Source organism: Balaenoptera musculus, chromosome 7, assembly GCF_009873245.2.
Source record: "Balaenoptera musculus isolate JJ_BM4_2016_0621 chromosome 7, mBalMus1.pri.v3, whole genome shotgun sequence".
NCBI classification, from domain to species: domain Eukaryota; kingdom Metazoa; phylum Chordata; class Mammalia; order Artiodactyla; family Balaenopteridae; genus Balaenoptera; species Balaenoptera musculus.
Window position 1 is genome coordinate 50,911,052 of NC_045791.1, and position 19,054 is coordinate 50,930,105.

The window sequence follows — 19,054 nt, forward strand, 5'->3', positions numbered from 1 at the left end:
CACTCCATTTCTCTACCATCTCAATGTATAAGTTTATCTCAATCACATTAAACTTAATCACGTTAAGTTTGCAAACACAATGCTTTAATGTGATTGAGGCTCAGAGAGGTTAAGTAACTTTCCCAGGGCTCTACAGACTGTAAATGGCATCCAGCACCTTTGCTCTTAACCACTATAGAGGTGCTTCCTAATAAAGCATCATACACTACTTCACAGCACATATATCAGCTTATGTGTGATTTAAGCAAAGTGCAGTCTAGATTCTCAGAGTAAATGTTTTTCACTTCTAAAAGGACCAAACACTTGGTACACTGTGAGTTCTTAACAAAAGTCCCAAAAGTCCAACTCACCACAGAGAGTTTCCAGCTCGTCACTGCTGTCACCACAGTCATCGATGTCGTTACATTTCCACTGCTCTGGGATGCAGTACCCACTGAGGCAGGTGAACTTGGAACTATGGCACCTTGTACCATTATCCCGGATGCAGTACTTATTGTTGTTGGCCAGGTACCAGTGGCCCTCGTGTGGACACTGACACTCAGGGCCATTTGGACCTGAAGGGAGGTAGGCCCAGGAAAAGCTAAAGATTTGTGTAGCAAACATTCATATTTTCTCCTCCAGAAGAGCACTGGCAACAGCTTCTATATTAAACACACTATAAAATAAGCCATGGAAACTCTACTCTGAGTCATTTTTCCATCAATAAGAACCACCACCAATTTCTAATAAATGTGGCCACTTCACCTTAACCTTTAAACCACTACCTCTTGTCTTCACTGAAACGTTAGCAATGATTCTACTTTCTCAGCGAAATCTGCAAAGCAACAGTCTCAAAAGGCACGTCTTCCTATGAATTTGTTGTTCTCTATAAAACACACTTCTGAAGCACACATCACACTCTAAAATATCCACTATAAACAGTACCTCCTAAGTGAAAGAATTAAATCCTTTTATAAGGAATGTTAGCTCATTGACGAAATTTCTATTCAAGACATGAGATGCAGCAGCCAAACCTGCATGTTTCTTTCTACCTCCATCAAGCTTGAATTAAAAATGTCTTTGTAAGAAGGCTCCATATGGAATACAAAAGAAACCTTTCAAAGTCTTCTTCTCAACATACAAACCCTGAAATCTATTTTATAAGTTACTCTGAAAACAAAGAGAATTTTTTCTGTTAGAGCTGAATATTCCCTCAGCCTTCCTTACTAGTGGTCATCATTATTATTACTCTCCATGAGTCTATCTTCATGGCCAGTGCCTTACCTGGTGCACAAATATGGCTGCAGCCCCCATTAAACTGATCGCAAGGATTGTGACACTGCTGTTGGTCCTTCACGACAGCACGAATACCCTTAGGCAGGAAGGGAAGAGTCGTGGTCATTGCAGTCTGACTTGACCCATCATATTTGTTTGCTCGGTAAATTTTTTTAGTGAACCAGTCACTCCAGTAAACATACTGGCCATAGACAGCCAAACCAAAAGGATTATTGGCTCTGCTGACAATGACCTCCCGCTCCAGGCCCTCTAGAGTGATGCGCTCAATCTTCTGCCTAAAACGAAGATGGAAAAAAAAAAAAATGCTGGACTCCAGAAAGAATAAATTCCTCAACTGGTACCCAATGCCTGAGCCCAACCATGGCTTTACACAAGCCCCCAACTTTCTTTTCAAGTGGAGCATATGGCAGCAAGAAATGTTTCTTCTGGTAATGGGAGAACTTCATCTGCTTATCAAACAATGGCCTATATAAATCATTGATTTCCACATATTAATATAACCCACAAGTAATCCTACAAAAGGAACCAGACTGACATTTGAAAACAGGAGGGTATTAAGAAATAATACATGTATTGCATGGAACTCGGTGTTTAGCACAAAGTAGTCACTCAATAAAATGTGAATTACATGGGACTTCCCTGGTGGTCCAGTAGCTAAGGCTCCGCACTCCTAATGCAGGGGGCCCGGGTTCAATCCCTGGTCAGGGAACTAGATCCCACATGCTGCAACTAAAAGATTCTGCATGCTGCAACTAAAGATTCCCACATGCTGCAACTAAGACCCGATGCAGCCAAATAAATAAATATTTTTTTTAAAAATGTGAATTACTTTTCCCTTCCCACTCCCTTAATGACTTTTTCCATTTGTCATTTACTTTGAGGTATTTACCTAGAATGATCCAAATTTAGACACAAAACATCACTGCTTTGTTTCAAGTGAGAAAATAAAGATGAAGTTGTTAGGTGCTCAGTGTCACAAGACCAAAATCATAAGAAAATAAGCAAGAAAAGTTAAGATTCCCACCATGTAGACACCAGCCATAATAAACAAAATCATCTCATCTCTTCAATCGTTAGGATGATTGGAACGTGAGTAATTTCAGGAGTACTTGGAGAGTTACATATAAAATTAGAGCTGACAGAAGTTTATAAGCAAAACACTATGAAATTGAGAAGAAGCTAGCACAGAAGAAAGAACTTTTTTGAGAAGATGACGAAAAGACAAAGACTGAAGGAAAATGTTTTTACAAGATACTGAATGCTAAAGCCCAGAGAAAACTTACTATCAGTGGGCACTTAAAAGTCATTCATATTTTATGGTAGTCACATGGGGCCTGTAAATTATAAATTGAATGACTACATTTGTAAATATAGTTGAAATTAACTTGTCTAGTAATGCATCTTTAGATGCCTTCAGTTCACAATTATTCAATCTCATGATATAGATCAAGTTTCACAGGTGTATTCACCAATATTTCATCACATTATGTATATCCCTCTCTTTTTGAAGAGGAAGGAAGAAATCTTCTCATCAACACCCACAGGAATAACCAAAGACACATACAGATTAGCATCTGCCCAGTAGAGAAAGCCTTCTTCATAGTCCAGAGTGAGCCCATTGGGCCAGACCAGGTCACTGTTCACGATGGATTCCCGGAAGTTTCCTCCCAGTGTGGCTCTCTCAATTTGGGCATTAGTACTCCAGTCGGTCCAATACATGTACCTAGTGATCCAAAAGGAGTCATAATTCATCACAAGGAACCTCACTCTTTTTACTTAAGAAAGATGGCAGCATTCTTTAACTGTAAATTGACACCAATATGGCAAAATGAAACCCTACTCCATTCCCATCCATACAACTTGCCCAATGGGGATTTACTGAGTCAGAGCATTAATTCCCTAGTAAGCTGCCACTTTTCCTAGCATCAATGGGAGTTCCTTCCCAGGTAGAGTCACTCATGCTCTTTCACCCTTGAATCTGTAGCTACAGTGCTACAAGCCCACAAAACACTGGCTTCTCTATGAGCATAAAATAATTTCAGACCCCACTCCCTCCAGAAATAAGCAGACCATGGCATACCCTTGGCAAGGATCTAACACAATTGCTCTTGGCTTTGTAACTCGGGCTATCACAGTGTGCTTAGACCCATCCGTGGCAATGGACTTAATTGTCTGGTTGGTGTAGTCACTGTAATAAATTCTTCTATTGATCCAGTCAAAGGCAATGCCCTCAGGATTCCCTATGCCTGGACATACACCAATAAAAACACAAAAAGAAGTTAGAGTCTCAATATGCATTTTAGAACCCCTGGGTTATCCATGTGTGTTGATCCCATTGTGTCTCCTTCCAAGATAAGCTACACTTAGAGTGCACTTACCCGAAACAACAACGGTGGGAGAACTCCTCCTTGAATTCAGGTTGACATAGGAAATCTGGCCTTTTCCAGATTGTAAAATTTGTGTGAAGTAGATTCTGTTATCTATGCTGTCATAGTCTAGGGCCACGGCAATTCTTTCCACACTTATTGCTGTGAAAGGGTGACTATAGTCCTCAGGGTCAAAGTGTAAGCTCCTCAAGGAATCATCCAAGGCAAAGATGAGGAAATTTTCAGATGAAATGGCACAGCTCTTGCCATCACCTTGCAGGGTCCCAAAGGCACAGCCACATTTTGGGGTGTGCAATTTAGGCAGAGCAAAGCAGAAATGGGTGCATCCTCCATTATCTTCCAAGCAAGGGTTGTTGTTGACCTCTGCTGGTGACCGGGGCTGAACATTCTGGTCAAAGATGGTCACATCTCTTAGCCAGTCGATATTGTCCCTTATCACTGTTGGTGGATCTGCTTTATATGGTTCCTTGCTAGCTTGGAAGATTTTTTTTAAATTCCTGTCTACCCATATGATAGAATTTCCAAATATAGTGATGGCATAAGGAGCTGGGTAACGACTGCCAAAACGAATCACTTCAGATTCCCCTCCATCAATGCTGACCCTTGCAATTAAATCTAAAGCATCATCAACCCAGTAAACGTAGCCATTGCTAAGGTCCAATGCCAAGCCCCGTGGTGTGGCAACGATGTTTGATACAAGCACAGTTCGATTGGTACAGTCAAGAAAAGAACGTTCAATCTTTGGGTTTTGTCCATAGTCAGACCAGAAGAGGTATCTGCTCTTGGGGTCTACAACGATATCCCTGGGCATATCCACTGTGGTTTTAAGGAGAACACGGCGATGGGTGGTATTGATCCTTAGAACTTCTATCAGTGTTTCAGACCTAAAAGCATTGGTGAAATAAAGATTTCCTGCAGAAAAATGAAAGAGCATGCTGACGAATGGAAAAACAAGAAGGAAGAAGAAGATACCGTTTGTAAGACTGAGGTTTGGGTCAGTATATATTGTCTTTTCCAGGATGATAGATAAATATCTCAGTTTAGACTTAGAAAAATAAATATTTACTCTTAGGAACTAAATAGATTGTTTCTTCACATTTAAAGAGAATGTAACTCTCTTCAGCTTCTAAAGCAGATCAGAATTCATAGCAAACATCATAACCCACTTTCTACTGAAAGGTGTATTTTCCAGAATGTCCTTCCTCTTCTACCTGAATCTTCAAAGACTCATTATCATGACATACCTTCTACTCCAACATGATGAAAAGAGCAAAGAGTGAGAGCCAGCAATATCTCAGGTTGTTACCTATGTCATCAAATGCTCTTTCTGTTTGGCATTAACGTGAGATCTTTTCTTGTCTTTCTAACTAGTGTAGAGGTTTTCATCCCAAGGACCTTCTAAAGTCACCAAAACAAAAGGCCATTTGCCTTTGGGCATTAAAGAACAATGTAAATGCTAGAATAAAAAGCACGGCAGGAAGATAGTTTAAGGAATAGAGAGGGAGCCCACATTGATTCCATGTAGTCAGAAGTCTGTTGTACTGCTGCTAAGGGTTGGCAAGCTTTTTCTGTAAGGGGCCAAATAGTAAATATTTTAGGCTTTGCAGAGTATACAGTATACTCTACTCTGCCACAGTAACATGAATGCGATCATAGACAATACATAAATGAATGGGCATAGCTGTGTTCCAGCAAAACTTTACTTAAAAAGCAGGTGATGGGCTGCACTTGGCCGACAGGCTATAGGCTGTTGACCCTTGTTTTATCTATATCCTCAGAAATAACGTAGTAAATTTGTAATCAAGAATGGAATTTAAGAACCAAATTAAAGCCTTAAAGCCTAACCATATTACCATGTTTACTATTGGCAATTAACTATTATAGTATCTAGATTTTCATAATATATTTTAATATTTCTAAGTGATATCTACTTGCCAGGCTTGATAACACACAATGATACCTATTTTGATATAATGGGATTATATTCTAGAAGTATAATACATTTGTTTGTCAGTGTATCATTAAAAATGAGTGGTAATCCAAAATTAAGTACATGAATCAGTATAGCTAAGTTAATATAATATTGGGTCAGGCATTTCAATTTAACTACAATAAAGTGCCTAATAATCAAAACGGTTTTCATACATTAACATGAGGAAGCAATTAAGAATTCGGCAAGTAAAATTGCTAACCTTTAAAGTAAATGTCATATTTCATGGTTTACATTATATTTTGACATAGCTTTCTCTTTGAAAATTTAGACATTTCTAATTTAGAAATTAGATGCTCATCTAAGTGTGAAATAAACCTACATAATTAAATATTTCTATCCATTTTGCCTACAGTTTGATCCTGTTAATAATAGAAGCAAATGAGATAATCTCTAATGAATCTGTCAACTGAAACACCTTAATCATTAACAGACACAAGTCTGTTACGTTTATTCTAAAAACACAATTCAATCTATTTTAAGTAATCTCAATAAACATTCAGAAAAACAGATCTGTTGCACTTATGTTAAACTTTATAGCGTAAATAAGATGATAAATAAGAAATAAGAAATGCGAACACGAAAAGCCTTTTCAATAAAGTCACTATATAGCTTACCCACCTGCTACCCAATCCACTGCAATACCCCGGACTCCATTTTCTCCTATCCCATCTGTAATGATGTTTGTAAAACTAGACCCATCTGGTCTGATTCTACGGATTGCATTATTAGATGGCACAGAGTTGCTAAAATCACACCAATAAATAAAGCCAGAAGATACGTCCACATCCACGTGCAGTGCATTTCGTCCTAGAACATTTAAGAAAAGATCATTAAACAATACTCTAGCTTGAACTAGAACTTTTAAAAATGTCTGCCCTTCCTCTCAAACTCTCATTCCCAACACCACCCTGCTCCAACCATGCCCCCATTATGAAATAAAACTATTTATTTCCCAGTTGCAATGAGCACACTTACCCCCAGATCTTAGTTTCTAAGAACCACTTCCCACAGTAAAGGGCACTGGCTCCTGGGAGAAATGGCTAATTATAGGTTTGGGAAGGGAAGGTACAAGGTGAGCCTGGAACATATTTATTAGACCAAGAAACAAGGAAGCACTCAAACACTAATGGGATCATGTCGAAAAAATACAGGCAGCCACTTCGAGAGGCTCTCCCCGGCCAAAATGGATTGCCTGAAGCATCAAAAGAATAATTATGCTAAATGATTCTACACTGAATTAAAAAAATAAAAACTTGAGTGCATGTGACAATAAAAAGGAGAGCTCTCCTTTATAGAAGAATGAATGTAGGGACTTCCCTGGTGGTGCAGTGGATAAGAATCCGCCTGCCAATGCTGGAGACACGGGTTCGACCCCTGGTCCAGGAAGATCCCACAAGCCGCAGAGCAACTAAGCCTGTGCGCCACGACTACTGAGCCTGCACCCTAGAGCCCGCGAGCCACAACTACTGAGCTCGCATGCCACAACTACTGAGCCTGCGCGCCTAGAGCCCGTGCTCTGCAACAAGAGAAGCCACCGCGATGAGAAGCCCACACACCGCAACAAAGAGTAGCCCCTGCTCGCCGCAACTAGAGAAAGCCTGCGCACAGCAACAAAGACCCAACGCAAACAAAAACTAATTAATTACTTTTAAAAAAGAATGAATGTAGAAGGAATGATAGAACAAGAAAAATCACCATTTTGCAATGCCCAATTAAATAATCATTTCAGACAAGGATCATCAATGGCTCAAACCAATGAATAAAAGGTGATTGGGGAAAAACATATTCGTGGGTACCAAAGTGTGACCCCAAAGATTTCATACAAATTACAAAGGGGGAAAAAAAAGCAGAGACTTCACAGTGACCACCTTAACCAAATGATCAAGCTTAAGCATTACTAAGAGGGGGACAAGCTGACATCATGTCCTTTTTAATGAGATTCTGTATCAGGGACACAGCTTCAACTATGAAGGATTCTTCTCAAGTGTGTTCAACCCCAATCTAATCAAGCAATTAGACCTAACTTTCATTTCATGGGAAATCAGGGTATAAATTGAATGACAAGTTAAATGACACTATGAGGAAGTAATCAGACATCCTCAATGTGAGATGCTAAAAAGACAATAGGTTTGTATCTTCAAAAAAATCACTGTCATAACAAAATACTGGGGTAACTACTACAGATCAAAAGACACAAAACAGACATTCCAAATACGATGCATGAATCTTGATTAGATCTTGGCTGGAACAAATCCACAGCTATAAAAATATTATGAGGCCAACAGGAAAAAATATGAATTCGATGACAATGCCCTTCAAGCTGCATGCTAAGCAGACAGGGGTGAAGTGTCATGATATCTGCAATATATTTTCGAAAGGTTCATTCAAAATGTATGCATATGTATGTATACACACATAAACACACAGAGAGGCTGAAGGCTCAAATGTGGTGAAATGTTAAGAATGGTTGAATCTAGCGGGTATAAGGATGTTCTCTATACCTTTTTTTCAACTTCTCTGCATTTGATATTTTTCAAAATGAAAAGTTGGTTGAAAAACTTAGTGACTTTATTTGCAAGATGGTAACTTAGGTCCATGACTTTTTAGATATAAGAAAACAGAGATGAGTCATGAGGACATGTGAATATGGTTATCAAGCAGGATAAACAAGCTTCCTTATGTGCTGAATCCAGACGTGGAGAAATGCTTTATGGTACCAAGGACTTCAACATGGCACCAGATGGAGTCAAATGTTACTTATACTGGAGTTGGCATACCTTGGCCTGCCACTGGCACCATGGCTTCTGAATGATCTGACAATTCCAAGCTAAAGCCCCTGATTGCCCACAGCGTGGAAACAACAATGAAAGAGTGATATGGGGAGCAGGTCCGATTATCAGGACTGAGTTTAAATCCGGTGGCACAGGCACATGAGAACAGTCTTCCTGGTAGAGGCAAGCAAATCTGCTGACAGGCATTCACGTTGTTGCTACAGCCATTTGAGGATTCAGAGCCTAAATGAAATCAAAATTAGTTTGTAACTTTTCACCCCACCTACTTGCCACTCCATGTCAAATTTTTCAACTGAGTCACCAAATAAGTCATTATAAAAGTAAGTAACAAAATATGGAATCTGAGTTAACCTAAAAACAATATTGGAGAGCCGACTGCTTATAGAACTAACACGTACAGAGGTTTAAAACAGGACCACAACTATATAATAGTTATATAGTTTATATATTATATAATAATAGAGAATGGAGCACCAATTGCTTTTCTTCCACAAATCATTCAAGAATTAGAGGAATTAGGGAGGTCAGTCAACAAATTCTTTTTTTTTTTTTTTTTGCCCTCTTGACCTATGTACTGGCATTTTAAATTATATCAGTTTTAATTACATGATCAAAACTGTGATGAGCATTTGATTTAAAGTATATTAAATAAGAATATTTAAGGGTTTTTTGAACATGCAATAAAATAATATCAAGTAACAAACCTAGGTTATAGGACAGCAAACAAATCTTTGGTTAGGGACTAAAAGCTATAAAATATTTCAAAATTATAAAAAATAATCTCCAGATCATAATGTTAATATAAAGGGGCAAATCAGGAGTTAGATTATCTCTGGGAAAAAAATCTATTGAAAAAGGCAACATCTAAGAGTATTCCTTTTAAGATTAAAAAAATTCTATCTTGTTAATCACTTTCCCAGCAGATATCCAACAAATATTTACTGAGCACCTCCAATGCTCCAGCAACTATTCTAGTTACTGGGGAGAGAGTAAGAAACAAGACAGACAAAATACCTGTCCTTATGGAGGTTACCTTCTAATGAAGAACCCAGATGATAAACACATACGTAATATGTCAGGGAGTACGATAAAATAAAAGCAAAGTAAGGAGTTTAAAGTGCCGGGGAAAGAATGGGAGTAAGTTTACTCTGCAGTCAATCTGGCCTTTCAGATGCCAGCTTAGTCTTTGACACTTAGCCATGCTTAAGACATGGTTATAATTTTTTAAATATCTTGGGGTAATTTCAGTTTGCATGCATGTGTATGCACACAGGTTTGTGCGTATGTGGGTTTGCGTGTGGGCATGTCAGTGTGCAGACACCCATGAATAAATATATATACACCCATGAATATGTATGTTTCAGTGACAAATACTCACCACGTCTTTGATAAATTCGAAGGCCCCTGAGATTTGGGACATTATCTCTCAAGACTATTTTGTTGGCCCCAGTAGCCTTGTCAACTCTTTCAATGACCTCATATTCTTCATCTGTATAATAAAGGAAGGGGCCATAGACAGCAAGTCCCCAGGGGTAGGAAAGATGGTTTACCAGGATCATTCGATTTGTACCATCCACGTTTCCTCTTTCAATCTGAAAGATCAAAATTTTCATTATTGACTGTTTCATGGTGCAATGAGGAAAATGTTTAAAACCAATATTCTCTTAATAATGTTTCACATGTATATAGCACTCTATCCTTTCCAGGGATTTCTGACTATATTTGATAGTCACATCTACGTCGAACAGTAGGTCAGACAAACGTCATTGTGCCCATTTCACTGACAATGAAGCTGAAGTCCAAATAAGCCAATCAACTCTCTCAGATGGCACGGTGAAGAATAGGGGACTAATCCCTACATGTGATATTCTGGTCAAGGATAATACACATTTAATGTCTAACTGGCCCTGCGTTTAACATCTTCACCAACTATTTCTGCAATGGAGATAGGAAACGTGCTCGACACACTCACAGAAGACAGCAAGATAGCGCTGTTATATCAGCACAGTAACAAGCCTGAGTCAAAATGACTCTGGTGAACTAGAAAAGAACTCAAGAATGAAGTTTCTAACAGGAAGTGACAAGCATTCTGCTCTGGACGAAAAACAAAATGTAGACATAGCTGGTTTGATTTCATTCCAGAAACTTGTCTCAAGTGCCTCCTCTGTGCCAGGATCTGAGCTGAGTGCTGGTAAGAGAGAAATGGGGTGTGGCTCCTGCCTTCCTGGACAAGGGAACCCAGCAGTTACAAGAGCAGGTTATGCCCTAGAAACAGACAGAGGTTCCAGAAGGGTAGAGCACAGGGGAGATAAGCTCTGAGGGGAGCTGCTGAGGGAGTGACCAGGACCAGATGAGCTGACCACACTTGGCTGAAGTATCTGGAGCTACTTATCTGGGCCAGGGTTCCAGGGTTCCTTGTGGTTTTATGAAGACCACATGCCTCCATCACTAAAACAGGTTCATTAGTGAGGGTCGTGCTCTCGTCAGGGCTAGAGAGAAGTGGCTCAGAATGGTGGAAGTGGCAGAAAAAGGCTGGACCTGAGAGAAGAGGCATGGGGACAAACTGCCAGGATTTTGTGATGACTAAATAAGGATGTGGTTATTAGAGTGAAGGAGGAATATGTGGGTTCTAGCCTAGGAGAAAGGATGGAGAGTCATACCACCAACCAGCTCACAGATTCCAGAGAGCGGAGCAGATGTGGAAACAGGAAGGGGAGGGGGCTGGGGAGTCTGGTCTGGGACACGCTAATTTGTAAGCAGAAATCACACCATGTGGCACGAGCTTCTGCAAAGTGCTTTCACACACATCACCTTCTTTTTCACCATTATAAGCACAAATCAGGAGTGAAATGAGTACTCAGCGAGCTGTCATGAACTGAAAACCAAACCTACCGGACAATTTCATGGAGAGCATCCATGTCAAAGACAGATCTGAAATCACTCCTGTTCTTTAAAGCAAGGAAGAGACTAGCACACACTCAACATCCAAAACAATATTTTAGTTGAGCAATAATTATTACTGAGCACCTTCTATGTGCCCAGCCCCAGCTCAGCTGCATAAGCACAGTAGTGAAGATCAAATGTTATTTCTGTGAATGAACGGAACTCTATAGTTCCTGCTTCTTATTGCAGAATGTAATGAACTCCACCTTGGAGTTTATAATTACCAGGAAAGGGAGTTTTCACACATGCATCTACCATGTTAGGACATTAGAGCATCATATGTAGCTGTGAGGGGACATTGAGCTCAGAAGCTTGCTATTTATTTATTTATTTTCTTAGTCTCTGCAATCGGAGAGCCTTTGAGAACTTGCGAAGAAAAGCACTGAAATCACTGAAACATGAAAGAAAGGGCTCTTAAAGGGCAAATACGAAATGAGAAATGGAATTATTTTATCTTGAAGAAAAAGAAAGAATGAGGGAAAAAATAAACATTCTGTAAGGAACCATGCACACACTATAAAGAACTGGACTTCAGGGAAAGAAGTTATTGAGAGAAAGGGCAATAAAACACTGGTACAAATGGCCAAGTGAGATTTCTTGAGAACCACTGGCAGACAACTCAGAACAATCCATGTCAGCTTTGCAAGCTTGGCAACGAAGAACAACAGACTAGAAAGTGTGCTCATACCACTCCCGTGCTGCCGACTGCCCAGTAGAGTTTCTGCTCCTCAATATCGAGGGTGATAAACGCCACATTATCAAGGCTCCCAGTAAAGAGAGTTTTTCGAGATGTGCCATCCATGTTAGCGCTGGCAATCTTGGGGGGAATGCCACTGTTGGTTCCTCGGTCTGACCAGTACAGTTTCCTACAACCATGAAAAACAAAGGCATTTAGTGAAACAGATGCTTTCACTACATATTTAAATGAAAAACATGTCTTTCTTGTCCTCAAGATGCACACCATTCAATGCAGGAAGTCTGAAACGTTAATACCTCGTTACATCCAATGTGGAGGAGTCCTTAATCAGTGTTCTCTAATGTCTGTATACTTCTTAGTTATTATTGGGAGAGAGGCCATTTAAAATGGTATCTGATACAGGATACCATTTTCCATTGGTGGGCAATCCTTTAGCTTGGTCACACAGGAAGTTCATGGACTAAGAAGAGCCTGTATCAACAGTCGATCCTTTTCAAAGACTCAGTATGCCCAGCACACTAGGAAGGACAAAGCTAATGTAAATGTGGTCAAGTACCTCCCTGATCACCTCTCAGCCCTCTTATTTAATTCTCTTCCAAATCATCTACCACAAGACCAGCTACTTTATTTTCTGATTTTCGTGATGGAAAATGCAATCTGTACACATGAACCCTAATCAGCACACAGAATTACCAAATCCGTGATCCATGAAACTTCATTAAAATATATAAGGGTTGCTTTCCATTAACAGTGAGGACATAACTTCTAGACTTGAATCCAAGTTTTCATTCCTTTCTATCTCACCTCCTGCTATAGCCTCAACAGACAACCCTCTCACACTCTTTCCCTATAAGTCCTCAAAACACTTAATTCCGATCATCTTTATATGCATACCTCTTTCACCACCAATCCAAGATACCCATCCCATGAATCTCCTCTTCAATTCTAAACTTCTCTGCCTCTAAGTTCTCAAACTCTGAAATTCCCTGCTTCAACCAAACTCTTCCATCTCTTCCTTGCTCCTATTTTATTTCTTCCATTGAACCTGTTCTTTGCGCTTAAAACTTGTCTGAGCTCTCAGTCCTTCAGGCCCTCTATGCCTGGACCTCATACCATTTTAACCATTTTAACAATATTCTGATTTATTCTCATGATCTCCCATTGTGCCTACCTTGCTAACTGCTAACCCTGAGTTCCTGTCATTATTTTCTTTCTCCTTTCCCATTCCAGGCTGCCAAAAGTTTTCTGGACAAAGTCACAAAACTCTTGTGAATTCTGAGTTCACTAAAAATTTAAGCTACCTAAACTTAGCTAAGAACTCTCATCCCTGACTGAACATTTTCTTCCTTCCCCTGACCCTTTCCACTCCAGTTCTGATCAATCTTTCTAAAATACAGATTAGGTTCTATCATTCCCTTCCTCCAAATTCCCTGCTGGCTCCTTATTTCTCAGAAAAAATACAGTGCAACTCCTTAGCATGACATTAAAGTCCTTCCCTAGACTTCCCTGGTGGTCCAGTGGCTAAGACTCTGCGCTCCCAATGCAGGGGGCCCGGGTTCGATCCCTGGTCAGGGAACTAGATCCCACATGCCGCAACTAAGAGTTTGCACGCCACAACTAAAAGATCACTCATACCACAACCAAAGATCCCACACGAGGCAAGAAGATCCCATGTGCTGCAGCTAAGACCCGGCGCAGCCAAATAAATAAATAAATACTAAAAAAATAAATGAAGTCCCTCCCTGATTTGTCCCCAGATGACTTTAGCTGCTGTATCTCCCATCTAGTCAATTGCCCCCTACTCGAAGTCTCTGGTTCCAGCCCTCTACACAATCATGCTAAATACCACCATGCCTCTGGGCCTTCACTGCTCTTTGGCCTCAAGTACCACTTCTCAGCTGCAACCCATCCTGCACCTACTGGAAGCCTTCTCATCCTTCAAGGTCTATTTCAAGTGTTTATCCACCCCCTTAAACCTTTCCACGTTCATTCAAAGTCAAAATGTATTACTGTTCACTCTTATAATTCTATTTTAAAATATCTGAAATTCTTGTTTGTTTGGAATTAATTTTAAGTTCAGTGTTATTAATTTGAAAAACAGAACACAATACACATTAAATATAACTTAGAGTTATTTCTTTCTTACTGAGATCTATATTTTTCAAATGTTTGCATATGAAATCACAAAAGGCCCTACATTTGAAATCTTCCATTTTATTAGACCATAATATTAACAAGGGTGGTGCTGTATAGAAGACATACACTACTTATGAATGAACTCTCACCCATTAACAGGATCAATAGTTATGCCAACAGGAAAACCAACTCCAAGATTTGTCCCATCATTGGTAATCAGTGTTTTTCCGTATCTGACATCTCCTCGGAGTGTCAAAACCTATATAAGGGGAAAATAAAGAAAGCTATGATGAAGGAGAACTTAAACACACAACGAATTCAAAGCATGACTGTGGTGAATGGGAGGGTTTGCATGATATTCAGATAATCCCTAACTTCATTTCAAGGCTATGAGAAAATTGGCTCAATAGAAAATGGGAGTAAGAAAACAAAATCACCTCTCAAATTTCTATTTTCAATTCACCTAAAGTTCCAGGAGAGGATATTTATACGGATAAAAGAAAGATTCACATGAGTGAACATACAGAATCATTGCCTGAGCGAAGCTACAGAAAAAGATGAGAAAACTCTGGAAGACCAATGGGAACCCCATAGGTCTCCTGTACCCCAGTGATTGGGCCATAGCACCCAGTGGCCCATCACTGCAAACACAGTTGATCAAACAGTCCAAATTTACACAGAGTTAAAGTGAATTCTGTGCCAGGTTAACAGCCTGAGTGCAAATCCTGACCCGGCCAGATCTGACTATATGACCTGAGGCAAGTAAGTTCACCTCTCTGAACTTTATCAGTAAATGTGGATGACAAATTCCCTTCTGCATAGAGGTGCCAGGAACATGAGACAATGCATGTAAAGTGATTCACACAGCACCCAGCACAACTGTATTCAATTTTTTTTATTGATCCATTTATTGGGACCTCACTATGTAGCAGGCCTTATACTAAGCATTATCGGATTTAATCCTCACAGTAATTTTGTGAGATAGATGCCATTATTATGCTCATATAACGTGATGAAAAAGAGGTCTAGGGAGGATTTGTGGTTTTCCCAATGTTATGTTTTTAAGTAATCTTGCTAGAATTGTTACAACCACAGTGTTATAACACTGTGAAACACCACAGAGGGATATGGATTACTGGACTAGATGCAGTTTCTTATAGAAACAAGGCTATTTTGGTATGCACTTGAGACAGTCAGAGATGAGAAAAACTCGTAAGAAATAAGAAAATACCTCTTGATTTGCATGAAGGCTTTTCTATAAAATTACATTTCAACACAAACTGATTATTTGCATTTGTTTCCATCTCTGCCTCTCTATCTGTATACATCTCTCTCTCTCACACACACACACACACACACACCACACACACCACACACACCACACACACACACACACACACACACACACACCCTTCTCTCCCTCACTCTTCTCTCTATATTTTTCTCTCTCCTGTGTGGTATGTTTCTCTCCTATTTGGACTAAAATAATTTTTCTCTTTTCAATTTTCCTCTTCCTGCTGCAATTTCTCTCCTTTCCCTAAGGATGGCTTTGGTTCAAAGGGAAGTCCGTCTCCTTGTGTTTTGGCAGAGATGGAGCTCTCTCACACACGGCCATTCGGTAGGGTTCACTCTTTAGCTACAGAATTGCTTTTAGTGAGTGAGCCCACAGCTACCCCTAGCGGAAGAGTTGGAATTAAATGTGAGTTTCTCCTACTCTGGAACGGATATTATACAGGTAAACAGTACTTGGACACTATTTCTGGTTTTTTAATCAATCTAACATTCATCTGGAAGAGTCACAATTGATACCACCAAAGGAAAAAACCGATAAAAACACTAAAGGGGCAATTTACCTTTATGGATAGTGTAAATATGTTGATGATTTGAGGGAAACAGGGCTCTGTATTCGCAGGATACCTTAGCGTCAAGTACTTTTACTTACTGAACTATTAACCCCACTTTATAGATAAGGAAGCACAGACTCAGAGAAGTTATATAATTTGTCCAAGGTCAAACAGCCTGTGAGTAAACACCGTGCTTAGTCACAAAATGCATTTTCATATCTCAGGGTCTTTATTCAAGTGTTTTTTCCCCCTACTTCTTCATTAGGCAGAAATAAAGGATGGTCATCCTTCAAGACTTAGCTCTCAAGTAACCTCTTGGGGGAAGCCCACTGTTCTCTCCCCACACACTTACTTCCGTCCTTAATCACTCTCTTTATATTCAATGCACATATCACACTTACACTGGAGCAAAGATATTTGTTTATGTGTCTAGCTCTCAGATGTGTGAGCTACTTAAAAGCAGGAAAAACAAATGTTTGATTCATCCTTGAATATCCAGGATTAACCATGGCATCAATCCATGGAAAGCATTTCCTAGTGCTTATTGAATGAATGCATAAATGAGCAAGCAAGCCAGACTCGAAGCCAGGACTCCAAAGCAAATTCTCTCTCCTCTGGACCTCACTGCATTTGGAGCACAATTGCCAACTTTAGGTTTCCGTGGTTAAAGTGGCCTCACCAATACACACACATGCACACGCACATACTCAGTTCTTCAACTGGTGCTTTACTGTTGTATCTAACCCTGATGGAGGAGACATGTGCCCTGCTCTTGGAAGAGTATCAGTCCAAAAGAGAAGACCCCACTTACAAAGCAGGAGCAGATTAACTGCCATTTGGAATGAAGACAGTTTTCTACTGAGTGGACTCTAGAGAGATGTGAGTTTGGTATTAAAGGTCTTGGGCAGTAAATATTGCCTGTGTTTTGATGGGTCAGTGATGTTTTTCGTTGAGGTTGTGCAAAATACCTTCTGTCACTGTCCAAAGGGGTTGAAGCAGGCTAGACTGCCGAACTTGTGGTTTATAACAAGGCAAAGTTAGACCACCCACCTCCCCCAGAATCAGGGCAGTGAAGCTGACTGTTTAAGCCAGTTTCTTAGCCTCTGTGGGCTTCAGATTTTCGTCTAACAAAGAGCTTGAACCAGATGAGCCTCCAAGGTTCCCTTCATGTTAGGAGCTGCTGATTCTACCCGGCTTGAGATCAGCATACTGCATGCGTACTGCGAATGTCCCCATCACTGTGACCGTTTACTACATTTGCCTACCCTCGGGAATGTTGTAAAGATTGGATGAGATGATGTTTGTGGAAGACCTTTGTAAACTGTAAAGCACTGTTCTGACTATCGAATAAGCACTCCTCCTAGCAAATCTGCTCTAAATTAGCCACTTAGCTGCTGTGTGCCTTCCTCATCTTTAGCATTAATCTTTCTGAACGCCCCAAAGAGAACCAACTTACTAACTGGTGCCTCATCCTGAGCAGTGGAATGTCACCCTACTGTTGCTCTCCCAAGACCACCCCTTTGCATTAGGAATTCTCACTCTCAAAATTACTCTGAATTAATAATCCATCACGTAAGTTTTAACCTTGTCCCAGAGTGGAGCAAACCAGTACTAGTCAAGTTACCTCTGATTTACTTCATGTGATTTCATACCTGTGCCCCTATAGAATTTCTTCTGGGAATTAGAGTAAAAAAAACACTTATCTCAAAAAAGGAAAGCATCAAAGGAATTAGAATCAAGTTTCTACTTTCTGTTTCACTGTTGGAGCCATAGAAAGATTTCCATCTAAGAACAGAGGTAACCTATAAATTTGGTTTAGAACTGAAATAGTATTGAATACTTGATGAGGAAAGATAGTGAAAATGCCTTGCCTACTATAAGCTTCCCTTTATGTTGAACTCCTTACATAATTTTTTATTTATCTTTGTATATATCTTAATAAATTATCTAAAATCCCTTTGTATGAACAAGTTACCATTTATACTTAGGAGGAGACAAAGTAGGGCAGTAGAAAGTTCCAATTTTTAGGTTTTTCCTTGGCTTCAGAGACTTTGATAGTTACTATTAATATCCCTTTTGCTTCCTCCATATGACAGCATTTCCTGAGGATAGATTTTACGTGAATAAGAAACCAGTGTTTGCGTCAATAGTATTATGGAATCATTACCTTAATTGACTGAGTTCCACGATTGGTATAATAAAGGTTTCTTGATAGCCAATCTAAGGCCAGGCTCGTAGAAGCCCCCAAACTTGATAGAGGAACAAACACTGTCCTGTTGGTGCCATCTGTCTTCACTCTGTGAATTTCACCCTGGAAAGAAAGACAAGGAGGGCTGAGCTGTTTCCAGGCCACAGCTTCACTGCAGCTACTATGTTTCTTTAACACGCCTAACACGTGGAAGAAAGGCAAAGTTTCAGGGCCGCTGGCTGGGGTTACTGTGTATAACGCTAACACCAGCAACACTGAAAACACTGATTTTCAAGCGCATCACAGGAATACACAAGGCTTACCATTCAGGCCCCCTCTGATATCAGCTACAGAAGTTTATTCCTTAACCACCACAGGCCAAAGAGTCATAAAAATAATCCAAGTCATGGGTGTGAATCAGGAGGCCAGGAGTATATTTTTCCACAGAGGTGACAAGCATCAACCACAAAGACCTTCCCTCTCTTCCTCATTTGTATTTTCCTTGCCCCTTCCCCATCCTCACAGGTTTCTTCCCTAAAGGGTGAGGAAAGGGTCCCAGTGGAAAGGAAACTGGAGGAGTGTTCTTTTTTATCCTAGAGGCAAAGATTCTGAGTGAAGGCCACAGTGGCCACATCAGATGCTTTCCTGGAATTCCCTTAGGGAACTACTGCTTTTGGTCTTGAGCGATGATCATTTTTATGTTAGTCTAATATCCTCATTTTTATCTTAGTCTAATAGACTAAAGCTCCTTAAGAGCAAGCTTTGTTACTGCTTCCTCTTGGCATGTACTCTGCAGTTG

The 19,054-nt window shown here is 40.0% G+C and overlaps 1 protein-coding gene across 1 annotated transcript in view; it reads right to left on the reverse strand.

Annotated features, from left to right (window-relative positions):
* LRP2 (LDL receptor related protein 2) overlaps positions 1 to 19,054 on the reverse strand; it is a 197,517-nt gene that overhangs the window by 62,889 nt on the left and 115,574 nt on the right. The window contains exons 33-43 of the mRNA XM_036858038.1: positions 18,235 to 18,378; positions 14,373 to 14,482; positions 12,079 to 12,256; positions 9,826 to 10,039; positions 8,433 to 8,669; positions 6,274 to 6,462; positions 3,654 to 4,574; positions 3,356 to 3,521; positions 2,840 to 2,998; positions 1,264 to 1,550; positions 351 to 554 (exon numbers count right to left, since the gene is read on the reverse strand). Coding sequence (XP_036713933.1) covers positions 351 to 554; positions 1,264 to 1,550; positions 2,840 to 2,998; positions 3,356 to 3,521; positions 3,654 to 4,574; positions 6,274 to 6,462; positions 8,433 to 8,669; positions 9,826 to 10,039; positions 12,079 to 12,256; positions 14,373 to 14,482; positions 18,235 to 18,378 — 2,809 coding nt within the window. The remainder of the gene's footprint in view (positions 1 to 350; positions 555 to 1,263; positions 1,551 to 2,839; positions 2,999 to 3,355; positions 3,522 to 3,653; positions 4,575 to 6,273; positions 6,463 to 8,432; positions 8,670 to 9,825; positions 10,040 to 12,078; positions 12,257 to 14,372; positions 14,483 to 18,234; positions 18,379 to 19,054) is intronic.